The sequence below is a fragment of the Vipera ursinii genome (genome assembly GCF_947247035.1).
Source record: "Vipera ursinii genome assembly, chromosome: 6".
Classification (NCBI taxonomy): Eukaryota; Metazoa; Chordata; class Lepidosauria; order Squamata; family Viperidae; genus Vipera; species Vipera ursinii.
In genome coordinates, this window is record NC_139515.1 from 5214096 (window position 1) to 5233677 (window position 19582).

The following is a 19582-nucleotide window of genomic DNA, read 5'->3' on the forward strand; positions in this document are numbered from 1 at the left end:
GCCTGGCCGGGGGTGGCCAGGCTTCCCTGTGCTTTCAAAGCCTGCCGCCCCCCCCCGCTCCTCCCAATCCACAATGGTACATCCCAGAGCCCCAGACCCGAACCCGTAGGACGAGCCCATTCCCAGGGACTAATTTAGGGGTGGGCAAAAAAGGAAGCTCTCCCGCGGTACGCCGAGAAGGCGGGACTAGCGGCCGAGCCAATCGGCGTGGACCGGCCGCCGCCGGCCAATGTCGGAGCGGCGCGGCCCTGAGCCCCACGGCGAGGGGCGGGGCCGGGCGGACGGGACGGCGCTTGCGCGCGGGGGGCAAGGCAGGCCAGCAGGGAGGGAGCGTCGCGCCGTTCCGTCTTTCGGCGTTGGCGGCGCGGGGGGGGGGGAGAGAGAGAGGGAGATAGAGAGGGAGGGAAGGAGGGGCCGTCGTCGCGGCGGAAGTCGGGGGGCCTTCCCGGCGGCGGGGGGGGGCGCGGCTGGCTGAGGAGGGGCCGGAAGTTGGGGCGGCGGCGGGAGCGGCAGGCAAAGCCGGGCGGCTCCTCAGGCTGGGTCGCCGGCGGCGCTGCTGCTGCTGCTGCTGCTGCGGAGGATGGAGCAGGAGGAGATCCTGAGGCGCTTCATCCAGCGCGTGCGGGCCATGAAGGAGGCCGCCGAGCGCCACGGGGAGGACAACTTCGCCGCCGACTTCATGGTACGCCGGGAGGGGGGAGGGCGGGGAGAAGGGCGGGGCCGGCTCTCTGCGGGAGGGGGGAGGAGGAGGAGGAGGAGGAGGAGGGGGGATGCTCGCGCCCCCCGGGAGGGAGGGAGGGAGGGGGGGAGGGGAGGGAGGGCCGCCCGCTCTTCCCTTTCCCGCTTCCCCGGCTCGGCGGGCGGGCGAACAATCGAGCAGGGTGTGTGCCGGGATGGAGCCTCCCCGGGCGGGAGATGGGCTGCTGCTACCTTGGGCCCTGCCTGGAAGGGAAGCCCCCCTCCCCTTTTCTTTCCCTTCCTTCCTTCCTTCCTTTCCCCTTGTCCTCCCTCGCTTCTTTCCTCCTCTTCCTTCCTTCCCTCTTTCCTCTTTCCTCCTTTCCCCTTTTCCTCCCTCCTTTCCTCTTCTTCCTTCCCTTCCACTTCCTTCCTTCTCTCCCCTTTTTTCCTTCCTTCCTTTCCCCTTGTCCTCCCTCTCGTCTTTCCTCTTCCTTCCCTCCCACTTCCCTCTTTCCTCCTTTCCCCTTTTCCTCCCTCCTTTCCTCTTCTTCCTTCCCTTCCACTTCCTTCCTTCTCTCCCCTTTTTTCCTTCCTTCCTTTCCCCTTGTCCTCCCTCTCGTCTTTCCTCTTCCTTCCCTCCCACTTCCCTCTTTCCTCCTTTCCCCTTTTCCTCCCTCCTTTCCTCTTCTTCCTTCCCTTCCACTTCCTTCCTTCTCTCCCCTTTTTTCCTTCCTTCCTTTCCCCTTGTCCTCCCTCTCGTCTTTCCTCTTCCTTCCCTCCCACTTCCCTCTTTCCTCCTTTCCCCTTTTCCTCCCTCCTTTCCTCTTCTTCCTTCCCTTCCACTTCCTTCCTTCTCTCCCCTTTTTTCCTTCCTTCCTTTCCCCTTGTCCTCCCTCTCGTCTTTCCTCCTCTTCCTTCCCTCCCACTTCCCTCTTTCCTCCTTCCTTTCCCCTTTTCCTCCCTCCTTTCCTCTTCTTCCTTCCCTTCCACTTCCTTCTCTCCCTTTTCTTCCCTCCCTCCCTCCCACTCACCTCCCTCTCCCTTTCCTCCTTTCACCTCCACCTTCCTTCCCTCCTCCCTCCCCTTTTTCTTTCCTTCCTTTCCCCTTTTCCTCCCTCCCTTCTTTCCTCTTCTTCCTTCCCTCCCTCCCACTCACCTCCTCCCCTCTTTCCTCCTTCCCTCTCCACCTTCCTTCCCTCCTCTTTTCTTTTTTCCTTCCTTCCTTTCACCTTCTTTCCTCCTCCCTCCCCTTTTTGTCCCTCTCTCCCCTCCTTCCTCTCTTCCTTTTTTCTCTTCCCTCGTTCTTTTTTCCCTTCCCTTCTTCCTCTCCCCATTTTCCTCAGTGGGGATGCGGCCCTCATCAAGGTGGGCAAATTAACAGCAAAGTCTTTTTCTTTTTAAAAAAAAAATCTTTCTCCGGACTGGTGATGTAATTCTTCCCAGGGCTTTTCATCTCTCTCTCTCTCCTCACGCTAGGCTGTGTTTGTGAGACTCTTTCCAGGGCTTGCCCACCTTAGTCCCTAGCTTTAAAAAAGGGGGACTGTGGCCTTTTCTCTCTCCTTGCCCTCTCCAGCCGCATTTTTCTTAACATTTTATCTTTTTTTAGGAGACTTGCGGGCCCCTTTAGCTGTAGGCTTAACAGCATGCGCTTACCCATATTTAGCCAAACAACTGGTTACAGCTACCTCTTCTTCTGATGTATTTTTGCATCCCCTGGGCTATATGGACGTGATGGGCGACATCCGTTTCTATGGTGGTGCAGTTCCTTTTAAGGATCAGTCTTAAGTGCATCCTAGGCAGCTCTCCGAAAGAACGGGTGGAAGAGTGTGACCACCCCTTTCTTCCTGCCCGTTTTGGTTTGGAAGGTAGAAATTTTGAAGCAAATGTCAAACTGGGCTGCCTGTAGTACGGGGAGGCAGCTGGGGGTGGGGTGGGTGGGAATAACATTGTGAAAGATCAAAGGAGCTGTTGAAAGTTGTGTCGGGTTTGAGACATGGAAGGGGAAGTGGATCTAGGAAGTCGTTTCCTCCTCCTCATTTAAGCCTGGAAAGAAGAATGACGCTTCGGGCTGAAAAGATCCCATTGTTCCTCAAGCAAACGATAATAATGATAATTTTTTTAAAAAAAGGATCTAGAAAACCGATGCAGATCTAGCTTTTTAACTTGCTCCGGAGGTTATCTTGGTGCAGACGGTTTCATAAATTTGGAATATGTGTTGCACAAAGTTAAGAATGTTATCACTACGTGTTTCCTCATAGCTCTTGTGCTCTGCGTGTTGTTGTGAAATGAAATGTGCAAATCCTTCTGCTCCAATAGAAGAGAATATGTGGAGCTCTGGAGTTGCTGGTGCTAGTGAGTGTGGGGTTTGCTCCCTGTATAAAGTCACAGGTAGTCCTCAGCCATACGACCATAATTGAGCCAAACATTTTTTGTCGCTAAGTGAGACACTTGTTAAGTGAGTTTTGCCCCATTTTACCACCTTTCTGGCCACAGTTGTTAAGTGAATCTGTCTTCCCCATTAACAAGTGGGGTCGTCGCACGATCCCGGGACACTGCAAGCGTCATAAATATGAATCAGTTGCCAAGCGTCTCCATTTTGATAATGTGACCGTGGGGATGCTGCAAAGTGTGAAAAATCGTTTGAAGTTGCTTTTTTTCCAGTGCCGTTGTAACTTTGAACGGTCACTAAATGAACAGCTGTAAGTTAAGGACTGCCTGTACGCTGTTTACTGCAGGAAGCTAAGTAACTTGGAAATTGCAGCAAATTTCTAGGAAGTCACAGCAAGATTCCATCCTAATTGTACTTGAAATTACAGAGCATTTATTAAGGCCTTAACTTGCCTGTTACCAGAGCAACATATGTTGGAAAATAATGTTGAGAGGAAGTTTGTTTTTATTTATGAATTTATATTCTAAGGAGTACAAAAAAAAATTAAAGGGGAATTTTGTTTAGGCTCATTGCCTGCAATTTGCTTTGACCCCTGAATTAGTGCAGTCCAGATGTAAGCTTTTGAAATATGTAGTGAATATTACATATTTAACTGTAATAAAAATTTTCTTTTAAGAGACCTGCCACAAATAATATACCTTTACAATGCATCTTCCAATAAAGTAAAATGTGCTTTCCATTTACATGTGAAAATGGGAGGGGGGGAGGTATTTATCTGTATTGATTTCATAAGCTACATTTCAACCAATTGCTTTCCAGCTGTATTAAGCTTATGCAGCAAAACCTCAATTTAATGGACCATTTGGAGCGCTTGTCCATTAAATCCAAATTTATTTCTCTTACATCAGTTTGCATCAATTACACAATTATGTAATTGACATTAATGGCACTATTTGCAATAAAGCCTCTATTTAATGGACAGGTCTTTGATTTAATAGCTATTCATCCATGAAAGACAGATGAAGTTTGAATGATTTATCCGTTGTATCCTACTGCAAAATGGAGGTCTGTTAAATTTGTGGGTTTACTACACAGGCTTGCGTTTTCAGTCAATCTAAATGTCTTAATATTGAAACAGATTTAGTAAGGTAGGTTTGCTCCAGGTCTCCTGCCTTAGGTAAAGCTCAAGGAGTTGAGTCTTCTCTGTTGCAACTGATTGTCCAAGATTACTCGTAAGTCCTTGACTTACGGCCACAATTGAGCCGAAATGTTGGTTTGCTACATGAAACATTTGTTAAGTGAATTTTGCCCCACTCTATGACCTTTTGTGCCACCGCAGTTGTCATTAGTAACACGGCTGTGAAGTGAATCTGGCTTCCTCATTGACTTTGCTCGTAGGAAGGTGATCACATGACCCTGGATCACTGCAACTGTCACAAATATGAGTCGGTTGCCAAGCATATGAATATTATTGGATCATACGACTAGGGGAATACGTCAACGGTTGTAAGTGTGAAAAGCCGTAAGTCACATTTTCCAGTGACATTGTAACTTTGAATTGTCACTTGTTTTGGTCACCACAATGTTAAAAAAAGATGTTGAGACTCTAGAAAGAGTACAGAGAAGAGCAACAAAGATGATCAGGGGACTGGAGGCTAAAACATACAAGGAACGGCTGCTGGAATTGGGTATGTCTGGTTTAATGAAGAGAAGGATGAGGGGGGGGGGACATGATAGCAGTCTTCCAATATCTCAGGGGCTGCCCCAAAGAAGAGGGAGTCAAGCTATTCTCCAAAGCGCCCAAAGGCAGGAGAAGAAGCAACGGATGGAAACTAATCAAGGAGAAAAGCAACCTGGAACTAAGGAGAAACTTTCTGACAGTGAGAACAACCTGCCTCCAGAAGCTGTGGATGCTCCAACACTGGAAGTTTTTAAGAAGAGACTGGCCAGCCATTTGTCTGAGTTGGTATAGGATTTCCTGCCTGAGCAGGGGGTTGGACTAGATGACCTCCAAAGTCCCTTCCAACTTTACTACTACTACTACTACTACTACTACTAAATGGAACTGTCCTATGCCAGAGTTCTACCTGTAGCTTCTATGCTACTAGTATCTTAGTAGAGGCATTAAAAGTTGGCTTTTTCAGAACATCCTGGTGGATATGAGGTCCTAGGGCAGGGGTCTTCAAACTTGGCCCTTTTATGACTTGTGGACTTCAACTCCCAGAATTCCTCAGGCCAGGCATGCCGGCTGAGGAATTCTGGGAGCTGAAGTCCACAAGTCATAAAAGGGCCAAGTTTGAAGACTCCTGTCCTAGGGGATATTAGACTTTTCCCCCTGCCCTCTTTGGCTGTTTTTGTTCTCCATGGCCTTAATGTCAGTAATGTTGGTTGTCCTCGTCCGGTTTTAGTTTATTTAATTTTTGTCATATTTGAGTGACAGTTTGGTGTAGTGGTTAAGGCGTCAGGTTAGTAAATGGGAGACGGTGACCTCTTGCCTTGCCTTAGGCATAAAAGCCGGTGGTGACTTTGGGCCAGTCACCAGGTGCCTGTGAGTTCTAGTCCTCCCTTAGCCCTGGAAGCCAACTGAGAGACCTTGGGCCAGTCACTTTCCCTCCACCCAACTCACCTCACAGGGCTGTTGTGGGGAAAAATAGGAGGAAGAAGGAGCATTAGGTACATCCCGTCCCCTTGAGTTACCTATGAGGTAATAAACGCTGGATAAAAAAAAAAATCTAACAAAATATTTTATCTTTTAAGCGGTTCAGAGTAAAGAGGGAATATTAAGCCAAACCTCCTGGATTGGGTGATGCGTGATGCCCAGTTAATAAATAGAAACTTAAAACAGCTCAACTTCCCATTTCCCAGGCTTTAATGCAATAGATTTTGTACCGAATGGATTATTACTGTTGTGACCACCTACTTTGTGTAGTGGCAGGTGTTACGTGGACGATGTCCTATGCATCGCCACAGTGATGTAGACTCTGCACAACACGCTGACTCCTGAATTCGCCGTGCTGTCTGCATTTGTACTGAGCTGCAAACTAGGCAAATACATTTTAGTTCGGGGTGAGCTTCTGCAGTTATTTATTTTTTTGGAAGGCCTGGAAAGAAGTCGAGTGCGATGTTTTATCTAGGCTAGGGCTTTACCCCACGTTGTGGAACTGCGCTCTCTCCCCTTTTGATCGTGTTCTTTTTTTTTGTTAGGCCTGTTTTGAGCCTTTTCATACTTACTAGTTGAAGTTCCTATAAAGATGCTTTTAGAAATCAATTTCTGTTGAAAGCTACAGTATTCAATTTTAGGGTGATGTTTATGCATGCAGCAGGCTGCTCGTGAGATAATTTAGTAGAAGAGCAGGATATTGATGATTAAGGGTTATAATAGATTTATGAGATTTAGAGGCACAGACTAGGTCTGTCGTCAAGCTAGCTCTCATCTGTCTATCTGTCTCCATCCATTATCTATCTATCTATCTATCTATCTATCTATCTATCTATCTATCTATCTATCTATCTATCTATCTATCTATCATGCCTGACTGTCATGCCTGTCTGTCTGTCCATCCATCCATCCATCCATATCTATCCATCTCTATATCATCTATCCATCCATCCATATCTATATCTATCTATTCATCAATCCATATCTATTCATCTCTATATCTATCATCCATCCATATCTATCTATCTATCATGCCTGACTGTCATGCCCATCTATCTATCCATATCTATCCATCCATATCTATTTATCCATATCCATCCATCTCTCTCTCTCTCTCTCTCTCTCTCTCTCTCTCTCTCTCTCTCTCTCTCTCATGCCTGACTGTCATGTCCGCCTGTCTGTCTGTCTATCTATATCTGTCCGTCCGTCCGTCCGTCCGTCCATCCATATCTATCTATCTATCTATCTATCTATCTATCTATCTATCTATCTATCTCTATCTCTATCTCTATCTCTCTATCATATCTATCTATCTATCTATCTATATCCATCCATCCATCCATATCCATCCATATATATCCATATCTATCCATCTATCTATCTATCCATCCATCTATATCTATATCTATATATCTATATATCTTTATCCATCCATCCATCCATCCACCCACCCACCCTCACTCCTCCATCCCAATCCCTCTCTGGTTTTCCGTAGGAGTTGAGTGAGACACTGTTAGTCCAGGATCCTGGGCTCACGTCTTCCCATTACAGAATTGATTGATCGTTAAGTTCATCAGAGAGTTGCTGCTTCCGATGTTGAGACTGACCTCTTGAGTTGTTGTTGTTTTTTTCCTTTCCTTTTTTTTGTAGACAGGCCTCCTGCACCCTGCCATGCTTTGTGAGGTGTGTGCTGTTACGTCCTTCAGTTGCCTTCCAAAGACTTTCTCTTTCTCTAGGCCTCTCCTGCAGGAATGGCACTTATTCTTGCTTTTGTTTCTCCCATTCCTGGAAGGCAAAACGCACCCTGAATTGTTTTTATTTGAAGAAACCTCACATTCTGTCAAATTCTATTTCACAGAACACAAATCAGAATTTTATAATTTTATTGTAAACTTCAAGAAACATTCCTGAGGCGAGCGGCATAGCAGTACCTTGAATATACGCTGGAATTATATGCCGAGCCACGGTGATAGGATTTCTTACGGCTGCAGTTCTCAGCACCATGGGGTATTTTAAATTTTTGAGAGGGAAAAAATATTGGGCGACGTCTATCAGACAGTGGGTAAAGCCCAGGTTTCGGCCTAGTGGTATGAATTTTGATCCTTTCTCATAAGGATTCCCTAAGAGAGGCAGCTTGGTCTAGTGCAGGGGTAGGCCACCTTGGCTCTTTTATGACTCGTGGACTTCAATTCCCAGAATTCCTAAGCCAGCCACGCTGAGGGAAAAGCGAGAGGTTTCCAAGCTGAGCCATGCTGGCTCAGGAATTCTGGGAGTTGAAGTCCACGAGTCATGAAAGAGCCAAGGTTGCCTACCCCTGGCCTAGGCCTAGGCCGCTTTATGACTTGTGGACTTCAACTCCCAGAATTCCTGAGCCAGCCACACTGAGGAGAAAGGGAGAGGTTTCCAAGCTGAGCCATGCTGGCTCAGGAATTCTGGGAGTTGAAGTCCACGAGTTGTAAAAGAGCCAAGGTTGCCTACCCCTGGCCTAGGCCTAGGCCACTTTATGACTTGTGGACTTCAACTCCCAGAATTCCTGAGGCAGCCACGCTGAGGGGAAAGGGAGAGGTTTCCAAGCTGAGCCATGGTGGCTCAGGAATTCTGGGAGTTGAAGTCCATGAGTCATAAAAGAGCCAAGGTTGCCTATCTCTGCTCTAGTGGTTAAGACACCAGGCTAGAAAGCTCAAGTCCCCTGCAGTTCAATACTCACAAATTTACTACAGCAAGCTCTGCAGCATTCCACCGTCTGACTCGGGATATCGGTTGTCCTCGTCTTACAACCGTTCATTTAGTGTCTGTTCAAAGTTACAACGGCACTAAAAAAAAGGGACTTACGACCATTTTTCACACTTAGGAACATGGCAGCATCGCCAGGATCACGTGATCACAAATTCGGATGCTCGGCAAGTGACTCATGCTTAACGATGGTCGCAGCGTCCGTGTGTGTGTGTGTGTGTGTGTGTGTGTGTCACATAATCCCCTCTTGCGACCTGACAAGCAACATCAATGGGGGGGGAAGCCAAATTCACTTAACGACCTTGTTACTAACTTACCAACTGCAATCATTTGCTTAACAGCCGTGGCAAGGAAAAGGTCGTAAAATGGGGCAACCCTCACTTGACAAGTGAGCATACATTTTGATCTGAACGGCGGTCGTAAGTGGAGGACGACCTGCACCGCACCCTGCCTTGTCTTTTGCCAAAGGGAAATGCCTCCGATTAACAGTCCAGTTGAGCGTCTTCCTTGCATTGCATTAATAATACCAGTATTTAAAAAAAAAAAACAACCTCAGCATTTTCAATCTAAGGGCTGATTTTCTCACCAGCTCTAGAGAACTTTCTCCGAGGGAAATTGGTCGGTTCTGGCTTTGTTGTTGCAAGAAGACTCGACACGACCTCAGATGCCTGTTTTGTAATGTGATTGTGCAAAGGATGTCGATCATCCTCCAATTGTTCTCTCCCATTCTGACTTGCCGCAGTCCACCGGATGTCTAGAGACTCTCTTCCTGTAAGAAAATAACAGCGTATTTGTTTTAGTTGGCTTTCAACTATCTGTGGCGGTTCAATAGTGGCTCAATTTTTCTTGCCCCCGTAGAACATCCTTACAATGAACGTATATATTCAGCCCTTGATTATAAACGATCAAGGTAGAACATAAGTTGATAGAATGTTCCTGCTTGAGCCTGAACAGAAATTTCTAGGTTTTTGATAACATTACTCTGGTTGTTTCTCCCATTTTTCTCTGTGTGTGTGTTTGAAATACTGGTAGTCCTCAATTTACAACCGTTTGCTGAGTGACCGTTTGAAATGACAACAGCCCTGACAAAGTCACGTGTGACCCTTTTCTCTCTCTAAGTAGTCCTTGACTTCCAGCAGTTCAACGTTACAACGGCACTGGGGAAAAAGGGACTGGTGGCTGTTTTTCACACTTAGGAGGACCACTGCAACATCCCCGTGGTCCCATGATTTTAGATTCCGATGCTTGACAATTGACTCACATTTATGACGGATGCAGTGTACCCCGGTTCACGCTAATCACCTTTTGCGACTTTCCGACAAGCAAATCTGGGGAACCAAGATTAGCTTAACAACGGTGTTACTAATCTAACAAGTGCAGTGGTTCGGTTGACAAATGCGGCAAGACAAGTTGTAAAATGGGGCAAAATTCACATAAGAAATTTCTCACTTAAGAACATAAATGCTGGGCTCAATTGTGGTCATAAGTTGAGGACTGCCTGCAACAGCATAAAATCCAGGATCCCTTGACTGTATATTGGGTGATTGGCTCTGATGCAACCGTATCCCACCCCAGTTAATTGTCAATTGCTGGTTTACATCTGGGTGGCACAAAGGAAGGGGCTAACCAGTGTCTCATATTTTGCCCATGTTAGCTGGCCTAATAGCTGGCAAGTCTTCTAATGATGATACTGCTGCTAATGTCCTTTTAATAAGGGTAACTTCCTTTCCCTGTGTTGGTATATATTGTCAGCATAGATCAGGGGTCTTCAAACTTGGCCCTTTTATGACTTGTGGGCTTTGACTCCCAGAATTCCTCAGCCAGCATGCCTGGCTGAGGAATTCTGGGAGGGTTCTTCAAAGTCGGCCCTTTTATGACTTGTGGACTTCAACTCCCAGAATTCCTCAGCCAGCCTGCCTGGCTGAGGAATTCTGGGAGTTGAAGTCCACAAGTCATAAAAGGGCCAGGTTTGAAGACCCCTGATTTAGTGATTGTTTGACAGTCCTTAAAAAAATGACTTACGGCTGATTTTCACACTTATGATCGTCGTAGCATTGTCATGGTCACGTGATGCAAATTAAAACGCCTGGCAACTGTTTCGCATTTATGACGGTCGCAGCGTCCTGGGGTGGTGGTCACGTGATCCCCTTTTGCGACCTTCTGACAAGCAAAGTCAACGGGGAAAGCGAGATTCACTGAACCAACCGTGTTCCTAGCTTAGCAGCTGCTGTGATTCACTTAACAACTGTGGCCAGCAAGGTTGAAAAATGGGGCAAAACCCCCCTTCACAACCGCCTCGCTTAGCAGCACAAATTTTGGACTCCCGTTACGGTTCCACCTCGAGGACCCCCTCGTAATCTTTTGAAATCCTCAAAGCTCCGTTTCCTGCTTTCTTTCGTAAAATGGCGATTGACGGGACTTTTTCGGTAAAGCGAAATCTGAGTAAAGCGATGGGAGAATGCTCGCCGTCGCTTTTGAAACTGTCACTACGCAACTCGCCAATCTGCCTTTCCTAGACCCATGAAAGTTATTTATTTTAGACCAGATTGCCAATCTGTCCTGGATATGGGTGATCGAGGCTAAGAACTACAGACCTAGCGATTCGTAATTTCTGCCCTGCCAGTGTCTCCGTCAGAGAATCCCCACGATAGAAAGCGTAATCCAGTTATGTTCTGGGAAAGACGTGTCTTATATATGAAGGTTGTGCAAAACATCTGAACACAGAGCATCTGAGCTTTGGGCAAAGTCTGCTAAGGGAAATGAAGCAGTGGCTGGAAATGAGTCCTTTGGGAAATGGGACAGTTGCTTGGAGACTTCCTGGTGATCACACACACACACACACACACACACACACCTACCTTTGCTCTATGATTGTTGGAGAAGTTATCTGAGAAGGCTTTGGAGGGTAACGGATTTGTTTCATTGGAGAAAGCTGCTTTTTTGCTCGTTCCAATTTACAAAATTCCCTTTCGAGTTCTTTGCATTGGGCCGAGGGGCAGTCCTCGCCTGCGTGACCGCAATGGAGGCCAAGGTCTTGCTAAGCAAGACATTTGCTAGGTGAGTTTCGCCCCTTGTTACGACCTTTCTTACCCCAGTTGTTAAGTGAATGACTGCAATTGTTAACTTAGTTAATACGGTTGTTAAGTGGAATCTGGCTTTCCCCATTGACTCTTGCTTGTCAGAAGGTCGCAAAAAAGGGATCACAAGAGACTGCGACTGTCATAAATATGAACCAATGCCAAGCACCTGAATTTTGATCATGTGACCCTGGGGATGCTGCAGCAGTCGTAAGTGTGAAAACGGTCATAAGTCGCTTTCTTGGGTGCCGTTGTAACTTTGACTGGTAACTAAATGAATGGTTATAAGTCAAGGACTTCCTATATTGGTAGTTGAGTTTGAAATTTCTGCATTTTGTTGAATGTCCCATCATATAAATCAAGGGGAAGGAGAAGGTCAATGTGCAAAACCTAATGCTAGCTAAACAAGGATTATGGTGAAATACAGTCGAAAAAGACAACTGTGAATTATAACAGGGGGTCTTCAAACCTGGCCCTTTTATGACTTGTGGACTTCAACTCCCAGAATTCCTCAGCCAGGCGTGCCTGGCTGAGGAATTCTGGGAGTTGAAGTCCACAAGTCATAAAAGGGCCAGGTTTGAAGGCCCCTGAATTATAACTTCAATTTTGGTGATACTTTGATTAAAAAATCTGAGGCAGGAAGGGAGGATACGTTAATTTATTATTTTGCACACCAAACTGGAAAGTGTGGAAAGAAGTTGTATGTTACAGTCATCAGGGAAAGTGACATTCGTAGTTGTCAGCAGCAGAAAATAGAAGATAATTCTATTTCGGGCATTTTGCAGCGGCGCTGATTGTGATAGGCTTGTCAAGAATGTACGACTTTGTGAGTAGTGCATGGATTGACAACCTGAACCAATTTAATATAGATACCTTTCTTTGATTGAATACACACCCACCCACCCACACACACACACACATTTTTTTATGCTGGGGCTTTACCTCGTGAGACTAGAGATGTTGCAGTAGCTATATAAATCACCGGCTTTCTATATTAAAATACGGCAGGAACACACACGGATTCTTGGCCTTGCTCTTATATTATTGCATTAGTGAAAATGGGTCCCTGTGTGATCATATGGGGAGTCTGTAATGTAGCACAAAAAATTTATCTCTCGTTTTGTCTTTTTTGTGTAAATGGTACTGTCTTTTAAGCCCTTAAAGAGTCTCCAAATCTAATATATGTAGATAAAACAGATAAATACCAAAAATGGGGATCCTACCCATATAGGAAAAATTGATGTTTTGAATTAAAATGTCTCTCTTTCCCCCCAAAATTACAGGTAGTCCACAAACCTAGGGCCACAATTGAGACCAAAATTTCTGTTGCTAAGCGAGACATTTTGTTAAGTAAATTTTGCCCCATTTTACAACGCTTGTTAAGTGCATCACTGCAGTTGTTGAGTTAGTAACACGGTTGGCAAGCAAGTCTGCCATCCCCGTTGACTTCACTTGTCAGAAAGGTCGCACGAGGGCATGACATGACCCCAGGAAGTACGAGTCAGTGGCCAAGTCGCCAAATTAGATCACCGGACTAAGAGAATGCTGCCATGGCCGTAAGTGTGAAAAATGGTCACGTCACTTTTTTCAGCACCGTTGTAACTTTGAACAGTTACTAAATGAACTGTCGTAAGTCAAGGACTATACCTGTACAGTATTCGCCTTTACATTGATGCTGTGAAGCACTCAGCACCTAGAGCAGGGGTCTTCAAACATGGCCCTTTTATGACTTGTGGACTTCAACTTCCAGAATTCCTCAGCCAGCGTGCCTGAATTATAACTTCAGTTTGGGTGATACTTCGATTAAAAAAATCTGAGGCAGGAAGGGAGGATACCTTAATTTATTATTTTGCGCACCAAACTGGAAAGTGTGGAAAGAAGTTGTATGTTACAGTCATGAGGGAAAACCGACATCCGTAGTTGTCAGCAGCAGAAAATGGAAGATAATGGAATTCTGGGAGTTGAAGTCCACAAGTCATAAAAGAGCCAAGCTTGAAGACCCCCGATTTAGAGGAGCTAATGCTGATAAAAGATAGGATAAACTGCCTGGCTTGTTTCCATCAAAGCAAAGGACCTCCTTAGCTGTAACCATGGGGGTCTCCAATCTTGGCAACCTGCTGGCTGGGGTATTCTGGGAGTTGGAGTCCAAGTTTGGAGACCCCTGGTGTAGCCTAATAAACCCTCCTTTTTTTAATCTGAATTAATCCTAGGTGAAAATGGATTTAGAGGGGACGTTGCAATACGCTGCATGCCTCTTCAGATTCTTGCCTCGGAAAGTCTCTGGGGAATTAACAAAAGACTGATATTTCACTTGTTACTCGTGGCTTTCCTCGACCATTCGCTTCAAAATGAGTCTGTGGATGCTTTTATTATAAATATTGATGAATAATCTGCAAGGTTTCCACTATTGCTGATTATCTGGTCTAGGGGGACTTGATCTATGAACTATTGGGGGCAGCTAGAGGGATGGATACATTGCAGGACTTCTGCAACTATATTCTTTTGATCTTTCCTCTATGGCACTAAAATATTTTTTGCCTTGGAAGTTGAACGAAAAATTTACAGTCCTCTGAACCAGTACCAAAAGTTTTGTGAGCGATGTGAGAAAACTTTTTGTTACTTATACGGATTTTAAAATAAGCCAGACTCTTTTTTTTTTCCCCCAAAGGGGTTTTAAGCACGATCAGTGTATTGATGTTCAGTGAATTAACACCTGCAGCCCTAAAATGGGATTGCTAGAAAAAAATTTCTTACTAGAGAAAAAAAAAGAAATTATATATTCTAGGATCCAATAACCTTTCAAACAATAGTTTATAGATAATATAATAGTAAGATGGATTTATTGCCCATAATGACAATTCTCCGTTATTAGCAATTTTGGTTGGTGATTTAATGGCTGATGTGTTTTTTTTAATTGTTAGTTTGGTTTTTTTTATTAAAAAGTTTTACAATACATTTTATTTTTAACAAAACACAACCCCTCCCAACCCCCTCCCCAACCCCTCCCTTCCCTCCCCCTCCCCCCTCCCCGACTTCCCAGAGCTAAATACAGGGTGTAAAAATACAAACAATCATAACCTTATGCAAACAACAATAAACTATTAAATCTATCGCACTTTAACTTATAAAATAACTACAAGCAGTATAAATATCACATCAGTACTTATTCAAATGCTAAATGAAACTTCTTAGTCCCATATTTAAAATATAATCAATCCATTTTGTCCATCCATTATATCTCTGTTGCGAATAGCCTTTCAGGTACGCTGAGATCTTACAATCTTTTCTTCTGTTAAAATATTATACAGCTGCAAATGCCATACATTCCTTTCCAAACTTAAAATTTCCTTATATGTTAGTTTTTTTTATGACTGTATGTTGTCCGTCGTCGAGATTTAACAGAATAACGAGAGTTGCAAGGGACCTTGGAGGTCTTCTAGTCCAACCCCCTGCTCAAGCAGAAGACCCTATGCCATTTTCGACAATCGGGTTGTCCAGTCCCCTCTTAAAAACCTTCAGCGTTGGAGCAGCCGCAACTCCTGAAGGCAAGCCGTTCCACTGGGTTGGATTGTGCTTACTGTCAGGAAACCCATATTTGTGAAATGAATGCCGTTAACAATTGGGAAATAAAAAAAAGAAAGAAATAACTTCAGTAATTCAGCTTTTTCAGCTTCGATGATCTTACAGGGGAAGGTGGGAAGAACATCAGAAGAGAGAAATACCGTTGGCCAGGCATCCATCCATCCGTCTTTTTCATTTGTTGGGGTTATCTGGCAGGTTTTGCAATATTCCTGTAACTCGGTTTCCTGCCCTTGGGAAGAAATGGAGAGAACTGAACCTGTCCTTAAAACACACACACACACACACACACACACACACACAAAACACTGTAATTTATGTAAGGCTCTTTGGAAAGGACATCATAAAACACCCCCTCCCCCCCTTTAAAAAAAAAAGACCGGGTTTTTTTTTACGCCCACGTTCTTCTCTTGAGACCCAAACCACACCACACAGCCTAACACAATAGCCCAGCTTATTATCTCAGCAGTTAAAATAAGGCAACAACTAACAACAGACCCAGTCCTTTCTCTTCCCTCGTCTTTGAACTCTTTGCTTTTTTAATCACTTGCTGACCTCTGGCTATAAATACACCATTTGAACAGGAACACCTTATGTGCCTTCAGTCGGTACCTGCTGCTGTGTGTGGTGTACATTTGCTACCTGTAATTTACAGCTGTCCCAGGGGTGGGGTGGGGGGGGGGGAATTCCAGAATTAAAATCCTTTTTACTAACCCTTTTTACGGGTTGGTAAAATCTGAAGCTGCGGTAGTTTCCCCCCCCCCCCCCCCCATGATGTGAATATTAGTATTTTGCCTAAGGAGGCAAAGCAAAGTTTCTAGAGCCGTATTAAATAAGAGAGGATGGGAAAGGCGTTCTTGATGAGTTTGTGATATATTTTAACTCAGAGGTCCCCAATCTTTTGGGGCACCAGGGACCGGTTCTGTGGACAGAGGTTTTTCCGGGGACCGGAGGGTGCGTGGTTTTGCGTGCTGCCTGCATCCCACGGATGGGGCTTTGCTTGTTTGTGCGGCCCGGTTGCTGGCATGCCGCGGCCCGGTACCAGTCCACGGACCGGGGTGTTGGGGACCCCTGTCTTGACTGATGGAGAAGTATGGGGTAGCACAATGGAGCGCAAAATTTTCTGTTGTAAAGTGGCTCATTTGTTAAGTGAATTTATACCCGGTTTTTGAGGATCGGTTGTCTTGTCAAAGCAGCCGCCGCCAAAAAAGCTAATACAATCCTGGGTTTGCATAAACAGAGGCACAGAATCAAGATCACACGAAGTATTAGTGCCGCTTTATAAAACCCTAGCGAGAGCCCACCTGGAATACTGCAGCCAATTTTGGTCACCACACTGCAAAAAAAAAAAAAAAGATGTTGAGACCTTGGAAAAAGTTCAGAGAAGAGCAACTAAGATGATCCAAGGCCTGGAGAGCAAAACATACGAAGAACGGCTGCGGGACTTGGATTTAGCTAGTCTGAAGAAAAGAAGAAATAGGGAAGTCATGATAGCAGCGTTCCAGTATCTGAGGGGCTGCCACAAGGAAGAGGGGCGTCAATTTATTCTCCAAAGCACCTGAAGGAGAGACAAGATGCAATGGATGGAAGCTGATCAAAGAGAGGAGCAACCTGGAATTAAGGTGGAAGTTCCTAACAGGACGATTAACCAGTGGAACGACTTGCCTCCAGAAATTGTGGGCGCTCCATCACTGGAGATTTTAAAGAAGAGACTAGAGTCACCTGTCTGAGATGGTGTAGGTTCTCCTGCTTGAGCAGGGGGCTGGACTAGAAGACCTCCAAGGCCCTTCCAGCTTCTATTCTATTCTATTCTATTCTATTCTATTCTATTCTATTCTATTCTATTCTATTCTATTCTATTCTATTCTATTCTATTCTATTCTATTCTTCTTTATTCTATATTCTATTCTATATTCTGTATTCTATTCTCTATTCTCTTCTCTTCTCTATTCTCTTCTATTCTCTTCTATATTCTCTTCTATATTCCATATTCCATATTCCATTCCATTCTATTCTACTCTACTCTACTCTACTCTACTCTACTCTACTCTACTCTACTCTACTCTATTCTATTCTATTCTACTAAAATATAATAAATGTTGCTCTCCTGCATGAACAGAGCAAACTTTGAATATACTACTTACGTTGATTTCCAGAGCAGCATTTTTGCAACCTTGTCGAACAAAGTTACAGAAGCGATTTACCCATCAACCCTGCAAATGCCCCGGCAAACAACACTTTCTCTTTCGAGACAAATCACTTGCTTCCTATCCTTGTCTCCAAACCTTTCCTCTACAAATGTACTTCATTGGGTTAGGCAAGGCGATTCTTTCATTTGGGGAGGAAAAATGTACCAGAAAAACAAAAAAAAACAAACCAAAAACCAAAGGCTAAAACTCTTTTAAAGAACGGCTTAGCTGTGGTTGGGTGACCTGGAAGTTCACTTTTTAAAATGTAGCCTGGTGGGATCATCCCAACGAGTCCCGTCTGTGTGTGTGTGTGTGTGTGTGTGTGTGTGTGTGTGTGTGTGTGTGTGTAAGGGTTGTTGTAAATCTTGGTGGGCTCCAAACAGGCCTCCTGCAGATTTGCCCACCCAGATCGCTGAGGTTTTTTATTGTGAGTGATCGAAGGAGTGCTCCCCAATTATTATTTTTTTGGGGGGGGGAGAGAGAAAGCTGGGAGTTGAAGCCCACAGGTCATAAAAAGGGCCACGTTTCAAGACCCCCGGTGTTAACCGGTGCCACCGAACTGTTCTGCGTTCTTTTGGACACATCATCATTGGCCTCCAGTCCTAAATATGAGCCATGGCAACATTACATTCCTTTTTTTTTTAAAAAAAAAATGCATTATTCAACCAGTTGTGGGGTTATTAAAGTTGAAATCCCAAGTGCAAGGGGTTTTCTAGGCTGTGGGTTTAATCTCTTGCTGAGCTCTGTCACAAACGGGCCTTTTGTAGAAAAAAGTACGTTCCTGGGTGCTTAGCGGGAGGCAGATTGGAAGAAGGCTCAGTTTTACACACGTTTCCGCCATTAAGAGCTGGGTTTTTGAAGGAGATTTATTTTATTGTTTGTGGATTGAGATTGTGACCTTAAGAATCTTGTACATTAAGCTTGTATCTCACCCTCGTTTCCTTTCCTTTCCTTTCCTCCTATTTTTCTTCCTTTCCTTTCCTCTTATTTTTTCTTTTTTCTTTTATCCTTTTATCTTTTATCCTTTCCTTTCTTTTCCTTTCCTTTCCTCTCCTCTCCTCTCCTTTCCTTTCCTTTCCTTTCCTTTCCTTTCCTTTCCTTCTATTTTTCTTCCTTTCCTTCCCCTTCCCCTTCCCCTTCCCCTCCCCTTTCCTTTCCTCTTATTTTTCTTTTTTCTTTTATCTTTTATCCTATTTTCTTTTATCCTTTCCTTTCCTTTCCTTCCCTTCCCTTCCCTTCCCTTCCCTTCCCTTCCCTTCCCTTCTTCTATCTTCCTTTCCTTTCCTTTCCTTTCCTTTCCTTTCCTTTCCTCCTATTTTTCTTCCTTTCCTTCCCCTTCCCTTCCCCTTCCCTTTCCTCTTATTTTTTCTTTTTTCTTTTATCCTTTTTTCTTTTATCCTCTTCTTTCCTTTCCTTTCCTTTCCTTTCCTTTCCTTTCCTTTCCTTTCCTTTCCTCCTCTCCTTTTCCTCTTTCCTCTTTTCTTTCCTTTTATTTTTCCCTTCCTCTCCTCTCCCCCTCCCCTCCCTTCTGCTCCTCTTCTCTCCTCCATTCATACAAGAGGAAACACATTCTGTCTGATGCCAGGGGTCATTTAGAGCTGCCCTTCGCACAACTAGTGTACTCACCTGACCCTGTGGATTGCAGCCCTAACCCTTCCTTCCTCAGAGCGGGAGCCTCTGGCTGGATCCGTGGAAGACCTACGCTTATCTAGGAAAGGATGCTTTCTTCAAAGCATTAAATAAAAGGTCAACCTAAGAAAGATCAGGCTTAAAATGCTGAAGTGCTTGGACTTTTGCCAGTTGTGTTAGTAAACTGCACCACTACTGCTTAACTCACAACTCACTCTGTCTGCAGTGTGGCCTCAGGAGATGAGTCAGGGCTAAAGCAAGTGATAACAACTTCAAAGTATTTTATTACGGTTCTCCAGGAATTGCTAATAAAGAAGTTGTTGACGCCAGGCATGCGTAGTATACATTCTACTGACACCGTTGTGTTGAAATACTTTTTATGACGGAAGGCGTTCTTTTCTGTAGCACGGTGGCCGGCCTTTATTGCTAATGGGCTGTCCGTATTTATTACCAGCCGGTAGCCCTTGCAAGTATAAAAGTTGCCGCTTTGTGTGATTTACAGATTATCATTTTAACACTAGGTTGTTAAAGTTTAACTCGTTTTACAACTTAAGCCACAGTTGTTTATGCAAAAGGGTAATTCCTGGTTCATATCACAATACACAGTTTCTAGTACAAGTAGTCCTTGACTTAACAACCATTCGTTTAA

General features: G+C 44.7%; 1 protein-coding gene across 3 annotated transcripts in view; it reads left to right on the forward strand.

Annotated features, from left to right (window-relative positions):
* Window positions 1-476: 476 nt before the first annotated feature.
* Window positions 477-19582, forward strand: part of PTPN12 (protein tyrosine phosphatase non-receptor type 12) — a 53588-nt gene continuing 34482 nt past the window's right edge. For all 3 annotated transcript variants that reach the window (XR_014492917.1, XM_083366262.1, XM_083366263.1), the window contains exon 1: window positions 477-682. Coding sequence is in view for 2 of the 3 variants with exons in the window: in XM_083366262.1 (XP_083222388.1) it covers window positions 581-682 (102 nt within the window). In the remaining variant the exon portion in view is untranslated. The remainder of the gene's footprint in view (window positions 683-19582) is intronic.